This window comes from Chenopodium album, chromosome 11 (assembly GCF_948465745.1).
Source record: "Chenopodium album chromosome 11, dcCheAlbu1.1, whole genome shotgun sequence".
In the NCBI taxonomy this organism is placed as follows: Eukaryota; Viridiplantae; Streptophyta; class Magnoliopsida; order Caryophyllales; family Amaranthaceae; genus Chenopodium; species Chenopodium album.
The window spans coordinates 6,016,938-6,027,062 of NC_137844.1; the positions used below are offsets into that span (position 1 = coordinate 6,016,938).

Genomic DNA, 10,125 nt, shown 5'->3' on the forward strand with positions numbered 1-10,125 from the left:
ATTGGACTTACTCGTTGGCCAATTAGGAACAACTCTCCAAAGGTGATCAGCGAGTGAATATACAGCAATTGGGACGTCACAACTTATGAGTATATCAAACGCAAGCACCTTATAATCATTAGTAGAAGGGCAAAATACTAGGAAAAAAAAGGAAGTCACGTTCATATTTTCGACTTTGACATAAGGACAAGAGGGAAGAAGTACTGCCCTCCTGATACTAGGGTTCCACAATCTAACCTCCAGACAATTTCTCAACAGAATCAACCCATTACAGCTTCCAGCAGAAATTACGTACAAATCACGCAACTGAACACAGTTTGAAATATTAACTAATGTGTTACCACGTAAAACTATAATGTCATTAAATGTACATCCCCTGTTTCTCATATTTTTATATTTAATCAGATGATAAATTTTTGAAGTGTTGTTGTAATGTTTAATGAAATTCGAGGAATCAATCAAAGTACACCAGGCTTTACTCACAGACCTGAATTTCATTAGGGTTTTCGACGGTAGCCTTACCAATATCTCCATCAACAATTCTTCCGGCAAATAGCTGTCCTCCGGCGAGGAGAATTTCTTCTTTAGGTTACTCATTTTGGACACTAAAACACTAAGGCTTAATAACCAATATAAAATCATGCAATCTCTGCAAATTAAATCAATGAAAATCTCTTTCTGAAACAAGTTAAACTCAATATGCCAACCGCTTTTATTTGATGAATATCAAAGATATTTATGATACAACTTCCATATCCTTGCAGCCTTGCTAACCAAGTTTCTAAGCAAATCCTTATTTTCTAAAATAAGATAGGAAACAAAAAGATATATTTTCACTAAACAATATCTTATCATAGATTATCCCTACATATAAAAATCTCCATATAATTAATATCAATATATTTAGGGCCTGTCCACACTTACTTATTTTCAGTTCAGTTCAGCTCCAATCAGTTCAATTCAGCTCCTAATTTCTTTCTCTTATAAAATATTCATTTCAGCTCAACTCGGTTCAGTTCAGCTCCAATCAGTTCAAATGTGAACAGGCCCTTACACTCTTGAAAATTTTATCATGGTCGTTTGAAATATGACTATCATTTGAAATATGACTATGTAGTTCAAAATTGGAGTTAAGATCAAATTTGGGCCCTCAATTCTACAATTTTTCACCGTTTGGGTACTGAATTTTTTTTCTTCATCGTTTGGGTACTCAGATTCATTTTCCGGCAAAAAAAATTAAATCAGCCCAAACAATTGAGTACCCTTGGTTAAATATTGAGTACCCTTGGGTTAAGATGTGGGGCCCACCCAAAATTGTTTCTTCTTCCTCCCCTTTTCTGAATCAAACCCAAATATTTCTCAATTTCCATTGAAGCGCACCCAACATTCTCCATTGAAGCGCCACTCAACATGCTCCATTAAAGCAGTTTCTGAGGTAAAATTTTAACTCTTTTTTTCATCATCTAGTTTCAATTTCTCAATTTAGGGTATTATCCTAAATTTTATTCACATTACACACAAATTTAGGGTTCTCCTAATTAAGCTCCACGACATCCTTCATTTATCGGCTTTCGATTCATCATCCTTCACCGTCGTTTACAAGTCCTGGATTCCATTTCTCGGCTTTCGATTCATCATCCTCCATCGTCTGCTTTTAATCGAATTATTGATGAGCATTAGAAATTACGAGTTAGAGTTTTTTTTTTTTTTTTTTTTTGGGATGAAAACGACAGGGGCATGGTGATTTTTTTGTTGATTTTGCCTAGATTTTGTGCATATAATGTAGTATTCTTTTACTTGTGTGTGATTGATGTTGCTAAATTGTGGGTTTTTGTTGAAAAATTTGCGCTAAGATTTAATCAAGAATGAAGTTTTGGGTAGCAAAACAGGGGAAGGGTTCCTCAAAAATTTTGTGGTTTAGTGTTGCAAATTTGGTTGACTGATTTTTGTTCTTGCAGAGCAAGCTCGACTAATTTTTGCTTTGAAGTTTGGCTAACTGTTATGTTTTTTTTTTTTTGGATTGCAAAGGATTAATTTTTTTTTTCTTTTTGCCTTTTTTTTTGCTACTATGTACGTATTTTAATAGTAAAGATGGGGCCGTGCCGCCGCGGGCCGTGCCTGGTCGTGCCGCGGTGGTGGGCGTGCCGTGCCGACTCCGCGGCGGGTCGTGCCGTGCCGTTGGCACCCCAGCCCACGGCACGGCACGACCCACATGCCTGGCGGGTCGTGCCGTGCCGGGCCGCGGGCCAGACCGTGCCACTTTTTTTTTTTTATAAAAAATGTAAATAAAAAACGATATATATATATATATATATATATATATATATATATATATATATATATATATTAGTACAACTTAATTTTATATAAATAATGTTATTAATTTATGTTTATGTTAATGTTAATATATTTTGTTTTGAACAACTTTATTTTAATTAAGGTTATATAAATTATTTATCTAATTACGTTTAAGTTTATATAAATAATTCTATTAATTTAGCAAAAAAACAACAATATATATAATAAAAAAAAATTATGAGTGTCGTGCCGACCCACGAGCCGGCCACCGTGCCGCCCGCCATGCCTCGTGTCGTGCCCGTGCCGATTCCCAGATTTTTGTTCACGGCACGGCTCACCTGTGCCGGGCCCGTGCCGCCCGCGTGCCAGCACGACCCGTGCCCATCTTTATTTAATAGCCTTCAATGGCTAGTTTTTTTTTGGAAATTGATTACTTGATTTAATGTAGTTTTTTTATTAATTTTGATTAATATTTAATTACATGTGGTTAACGGTGATTTAGATGATAGTTAAGTGGCCGGATTTTGGGTTTGAGTACCCAAAGAGTGAAAAAAAAAATTGAGTACCCAAAGGGTGAAAAATGTAACAATTGAGGGCCTATTTGTATAGTTAACTCTCAAAATTGACATAATTTTCTCAAAATTAATTATATTGATCATTATATTTCATGTTTATCATGGTCATATTATTATATTTTCATGTTTTAATTGATTATGTTGATTATATTTCTCGTTGAAAAATTGATTATATTTATGTTTTAATGATTACTTTATTTTTGGCGGCATAAAATAGTATAATTACCATTTTTTTAGTTATCAAATTTTTAGTTTTATTTATATAATTATTATTTAAATTATAGTTTCTCAGTAAATATTTATTTTATGTTGGATTAAAATTTTCAAAAATTATATTTGCATTGTAGATATTAGATGGTTAATTGTGCCCTTGTGAAAATTTGAACCGATCTCATTTTTTTTATCATTAAAATAATATGATAGTCATATAATATTTCAAATTAGTGTATTAACATGTATGTCAAATTTGACTGTATCAATTATTATAGGACAGGGGGAGCATAAGTGCAAACATAGGTCAAAGTAATGCATGTAAATGGTGATAAAGTAAAAGATACAGCACTCAAATTAAAACAAAGGGAGTAAACATTAACACAAATGCATTGTAGACATATATTTCGTACATACTACTTAACAGTGTTGCACTTGGGACCAATATGATTCAGGGCTTCAGGCCATACATCCACTAAAATATGAATCTAATTAATCTCAAATTCTCACATGAGCTAAGGCATGCATCACTATACTACACAAACGAAACCATAAAGAGGACCATATAGCGTATTTGTGCCTCAAAAATCACAAGAAAACCCTGTTACTTTTACCAAACTACATGAGTTAAAGTTGATGAAAATTCAAAAATCAACAGAGAAGCAAAATAGGACAAATTCTATCTTAGGACGAGGGGAAAATCCTACAACATAAATTTGACTAGTAACAAATTCTATCTTAGGACCCAAAATAGGACAAAAGGGAAGAAGCAATGCCCTTCTAATAGAAGGGTTCCACAATAATATTATCCCATCCCAATCATGTTCCAACAAAACCAACCCATTACAGCTTCCATAAATTTTGTATAAATTAGGTGATTCAACAAGATTTGCAATCTTTTTAAATGTGTCAGTAAGACGAATGGTGAATATAATTCCACCGAGAACAAAGCGTTCAATTGCTATCAGATGATGAGCTAATAATTTAAGGGAATTGTTGTTGTAAAGCTTAAGATGCAAAGAAATGAAATTAGACACTAGTTAAAACACTATGACAATGAGTTGCTACTTTGGGTATAGAATTTCTTCTCCCTGCTACTCAGATCAATTAGAATTAAACGTTTTTCTTTTATAAATAAAGTAGCACAGAACAAATTTAATAGAATGTGAATGTTTATCTCCAACATTAACTCATGCAACCAACTAAGATAACATCTTTTCGAGCTGAAGTACTAGCTCTAACTCGTGGTCTTGAGCTGGCCAAAAACCTCCAGATTACCCACCTTGAGGTTCAATTAGACAATTTAGCGTGTGTGCAAATTTTAAGGCAGGGAAAGACTCCTAGTGGTGAGAGTGTTCATGAAATCACTAGATGCATCAACATGATTAATGATGACAGTTGGGAAGTAAAGGTTACACATATCTTTCGTGAAGGAAATCGCCCGGCGGATTGGTTGGCCGACTGCGGAGTCTCTCAAGACACGAATTTAGACATTCTTGATTTTATTCCCGTTGGTTTTAGTCGTATTTTAGAAGAGGATGTTCGAGGTGTGGCTTTCCCACACCTAGTTCCTCCTTGATTTTGTGTTTATTTATTTTTGTTTTTGTTTTATTTTCTTTGTACTTGGCTCTGCCTCTCTTGAATCACAAAAAAAAAAAAAAAAAAAAAAAAAAAAAAAAAAAAAAAAACTAAGATAACATATGATAGGAAAAAATCTAAACCTAAAAATATATTTACTAAATACTATCTTACCATGAATAATTCTAAACATAAATATCTTCCTTCTAATTATTCAAAACTAAACTTGCCTCAAGTGAAAAATAAAAAATTACTTGACAAAAAAATGTATGGAGAGAATATTTGGAAGCAACTTGTAGGATCTCTAGATAGTCCCTTATTTTAGATCGATTACCGTCAGATTGGTAGCATCATAACATGAAGAATCTTCCTATAAACTATAAAGAGAATTAAGGACAGTATTTATAATTCGATTTGCACTAAGTTAACATTATAAGCCGTGGCTAACCAAAACAGAGATACGAAAATTACTACATATAAAAGCTTTTGATTGTAACTATGTAAGTAATTCACAACCAGATCGAAATCGTGAACCACTTTTTATCATTATTACCTGGTGCAAAGTAACAACATTCTCATACATAATAAACCCAATAACACATGAGAAACAAAACAAATAGAAAACTGAGACAGAGTATATGTAGCACAAGGCAAAAAAGATGGTGTATAAATTATCTCAAGAATTATGCTATATAGCTAACTATCTAAGAAATTATGCATATGCCTATAAATCGTCTGATTTCAACCAATATAATCTTCTACATTCATCAGTATCGCGGGCAGGTTGTCACAATCTCTCCTTGGTTTCGTTTGTGCAATACTAAGCTCTCCGCATAAGTCTCAAAAGATTTATGACCATCAGTATAATGATTCAAACATTGCATTTGATGACTTCTAAAATCATAAGAATACAATCCACCATTATTCTGTACGAAAATTGTATTTTTCCCAACATTGAAAATCTTTGTAAAAGTACTGCTTTCAAGAAACTCAAGAGCATATAAATTTGAATCTCCAGTATACCACAAATGCCACGATTTCTTTCCTCCATCTTTCACCAGAACCCATATGCAGGTATGCTTAGAAGACATACTAAAAACTGCAATTGAGTCACCTAAAATGAAATTGAATTTAATGGTACTTTGTATTGCAGCTTGAGGCAAATCCACAAAGACGAATTCCTCGGAATCAAAATCAAACGATACAAGATGAGTCTGTAATTCACACACAGTACCAGGCGGTCCAGATTTGTCCTCATCAAATCCTAACCAATACATAGCGCCTTTTAAATACACAACATGCCCATCTACTTCATTGTAACTTAAAAACCCTCGAATGTGGACATCCAACCTATCTTTAACCCTCCAAACATGATCATTTAATGAATAAACCGCAATCGAAAACTTCGGAAAATTAACATACTCGAAGGCAACCAGCTTATAATCATTTACTAGACGGAGCGAAACCAAGCCAATAACCTATGGAACGATCTCGTCCAATTTCAATAAAAGGACAAGGGGGAACCACCAACGATTTTCGAATACAAGGATTATGCAATACAATATTTTCACTTAAACAATAGTTATAACGATCCATTAAATACAATCCATAACAACTTCTTAATACAATGCAATTCTCAGGAGTTTCGAAAAATACATCAATTTTCCTGAATGTGTCAATACTATGAATGGTGGTTTCACTACACTTTGAGGCTAACAAGTAAGATTTATTGCGATTGTTGTTGTAAGTTTTAAGATGCATAAGAATGAAATCAGAGGAATCAATTAATGAACACCATGTTTTACAAACACACTTGAATCTCATTAGGGACTTCGCTGGCAACCTGGCTATGATCTCCGTCCATAATTCCGGCGGTAAATACGGCAATTTATCGTCGTAAGTTGTCTTCTTGCTACTGCTTGGTTCCGCCATTGTACTCAATTGAAGCATTGAACGTCAAAAATTGAGGTTGAGATACTCTGCTATGTGGCAAATCTATAAAGAGATTTTATTTTTAAACAAAAAAATTAAGAGCAGTTTTATGTTAATTTAGTAAATTATTCGTATTTTTGTTAGAATCCTAAGCATGGTTGAATTAGGTTTGCGTTAAGCTTATTGGATTATGAATTTTGCGAAAAAAAATTAAAATAATTTCTAGTACTTACTCCGTTTCTTTTTAGTTGCTACACCTTTCTATTTTAGAAATTCTTACTTAGTTGCAATACTTTCCATTTTTGACATTTCTTTCTTTCTATCTCTCTCCTACTCACGTTGGTCCCTTTTATTTTTCTCTCTTTCTCTCTCCCCTTAAAAATTTGTGAAACCATGAAAAAATAAAAAGTGTAGCAACTAAAATAAAGGGGAGTACTAAATGCAGGGACAATTTTACCTAAATACAGAATAAGTTATTTTTTTAAAAAAGATTATATTCCAATTTTGTCCTTATTTTAACTTAATCCTTTACACTTTTTTTAAATGATTAAAAACTATATAATCATCCCTATCGTTTAATTTACAACCAAATTCTAACGTATTCAATCTTGTATCCTATTTAATATTCAATACTATACAAATTCATAGACAATAATAAAGTGCACTACAACGATTTTTTTGAGGTATGAAAATTATGTGTTGTACTAAATGAACAATCAAACAAAACAAAAATTTCCATCTTGTACGGCTAAGATTTTCGAAGGTCTCCAGCACCCCCGTATGAGATTTCCTAGGGTCTCTAGTACCCCCCGGCTAAGATTTTCGGGGGTCTCCAATACCCCCCGGATAAGATTTTCGGGGGTCTTTAGTACCCCCGGATAAGATTTTGAAGGGTAAACAGTATCCCACGAAAAACATAGACGGGGTACTTATAATGAAAATTACAACAATTTAACAAAAATAATTCAGCAAAAAAAACCTTAGACCAGATGGTTTATGAGCGGTGAACGACTTGTTCTTTTGTAAGGCTCATATTGAAGATTTTTGAGGGAAAAGGTGAAATGAAATGAATTAATAAAAAAAGGTGATTGAAGGAAAAAAATTGGCGAGTGAAATGAATTGCAAAATTAAAAAATGTAAAATCTGAAAGCCTAGTGAAATGGCAAATAAGTTTTGTTTTTTTTTTTTTTTTGAAAAGGGTATTTCAATCTTTTTATTATTTTCGTATTATTAATTAATTTCTGCATTTAGGTTATTTTGTACTGTATTTAGTACTTGCGAAAATAAATAGAGGAAGTAAAAAAATTTACCAAGTATTTTAGATTAGGACGTTTTCATAGGTTAGAATAGGGGCCTAAAATGTTTCAGATCACCTTGTTTCTTGGCATCGTGGTCTATGGATAAAAGATAAGTCCCTTATTTCATATTAACATTAGATTGGTATTAATAGCATCATAGGCTCATAGCATGCAATTCAATAGGAAATTCCCTTAATACCTGATAACATAAAGAAAATCTAATCATAGATTAGAATGAGAACTAATTGGTTATTAGTGTAGTGGTAACCGGTAATTGGGGCTGCACTTGATAGGGTCCCTCCAACAACAATTGAAGGGGATTGGAACCTAACCACTTAAAATTGAACCCTAAATTTGAATTAGCGTAAAGGGTGAACTGGATAAAACACCAAAAAAAAATAAAAAATAATACGGAGTAATAATAACTATGAATATAAAGAAAAGATCAAAGACAATCAATAATAACCTAAAACTAAAACAGACATCGAGAGTGACACATGTCACATCCTGGTGTTGTTTTTTCCCTCCAAAACCCTTATTTCCTTTTTTAACTTTTTTCTTTGTGAATATTTGATACAATTATAATAATATCATTTCAAATCTTTTATATTATCTTATGACAAATATATTCTGTTTTATTTGGTGTTTATTATTCTTCCATAAACATTTACCTAAAATATTATTTGATAAACGAAGTAATATTAGATTTTGCCAAAAGAAGTAGTTTTAATAAAATTTATTTATATTATTGATATTAAAAAAAATTATTACTTTAAAGCATCACTTTTATTTGTTAGATATAATTATTTTAATTTTTTATAAAAAAAAAAAAAATAAACTTACCGTGCATGGTAGGGGCCTAAGCTAGTATTTTATAATTCAGTTTGCTAAGTCAACATTGTAAGCCGTGGCTAACCAAAACAAAGATACCAAAACAACTAAACATTTATATAAATGTAAAAGCTTTTGAATGTAATTAGTTGAAACCAGAAATCGTTAACTACTTTTTTAATCTTTACAACAACAGTCTTGTAAAAAAATACGAACTAGATGAAAGTTGGATATCTGAAACAGAGAATCTAACACAAGGAGATAATAACAACTATCTGAGAGATTATGCTTCTGAAATCAATCGATCTTCTTCGGCTCTTCGAAGTAATGATAGATGTCAAAATTCAAAATCTCCCCTTGGTTTCGTTTGTGCAATACTAAGCTCTCCACATAAGGCTGAAAAGATTTATAGCCATCACTATAATCATAAAAAATATTGCATCTTATGACTTATAATATCATAAGAATACAGTCCGCCATAACTCAGTATCAAAAATGTATTTTTCTCAACATTAAAAATGTTGGTAAAAGTACTAATCTAAGAAACTCAAGAGCATATAAATTTGAATCTCCAGTATACCACAAATTCCACGATTTCTCTCCACCATCTTTCACCAAAACCCATATGCAGATACGCTCAGAAGACATACCGAAAACTCCAATTGACTCACCTAAGACAAAACTGTGTTTAAGGCTACTTTTTATTGCAGCTTGAGGCAAATCCACAAAGTCGAATTCCTCGGAATCAAAATCAAACGATACAAGATGAGTCTGTAATTCATAATAATACATAGTACCAGAACCAGGTGAAACAGATTTGTCCTCATCATATCCTAACCAATACATAGCGCCTTTTAAATATAAATAATGTCCACCTACTTCATTGTAACTTAGAAGCCCTCGAATGTGGGGATCCAACCTATCTTTAACCCTCCATATATGATCATTTAATGAATAAACAATCGCAAACTTGTGATGCTCATCATACCCGTAGGCAACCAGCTTATAATCATTACTAGACGGAGCGAGACCAGGCCAATAACGTATGCCATAACATCCCTTGGAAATTAAAGGACAAGGGGGAATCACCAAGGATTTTCGAATAAAAGGATTATGCAATACTTAATTTCTATACCATTCCATCAAAATCAATCCATCACAACTCCCTGTTACAGTGCAGTTCCCAGTACTTTTATAAAAATACATCAGTTTTTCTGAATGTATTAATACAATGAATGGTAGATTCATCCCACTCCGAGGCTAACGAATAAGTTTGATTGCGATTGTTGTTGTAACTTTTGAAATGCATAAAAATGAAATCAGAGGAATCAAATGAAGAACACCATGTTTTACAAACACCTAAATCTCATTACAGATTTTGCCGGCAACCTGGCTATGATCTC

General features: G+C 32.8%; 1 protein-coding gene across 1 annotated transcript; it reads right to left on the bottom strand.

The window, feature by feature from the left end:
* Nucleotides 1-5,428: 5,428 nt before the first annotated feature.
* Nucleotides 5,429-6,593, bottom strand: LOC145566154 (F-box protein At3g18320-like). The gene is made up of 2 exons (XM_081625675.1): nt 6,288-6,593; nt 5,429-6,139 (listed from the first exon to the last, which is right to left on the bottom strand). Exons 1-2 carry the CDS (start codon nt 6,591-6,593, stop codon nt 5,429-5,431), a joined length of 1,017 nt encoding a protein of 338 aa, XP_081481801.1.
* Between the last annotated feature and the right edge of the window lie 3,532 nt (nt 6,594-10,125).

What these genes read in the sequence shown, in the direction of transcription:
- LOC145566154 (XM_081625675.1), bottom strand. Translation starts at nt 6,593, where the DNA reads ATGGCGGAACCAAGCAGTAGCAAGAAGACAACTTACGACGATAAATTG. An exon ending in AAACTCCTGAGAATTGCATT is followed by an intron (nt 6,140 to 6,287) that starts GTATTAAGAAGT and finishes ATCGTTCCATAG; the next exon opens with GTTATTGGCTTGGTTTCGCT.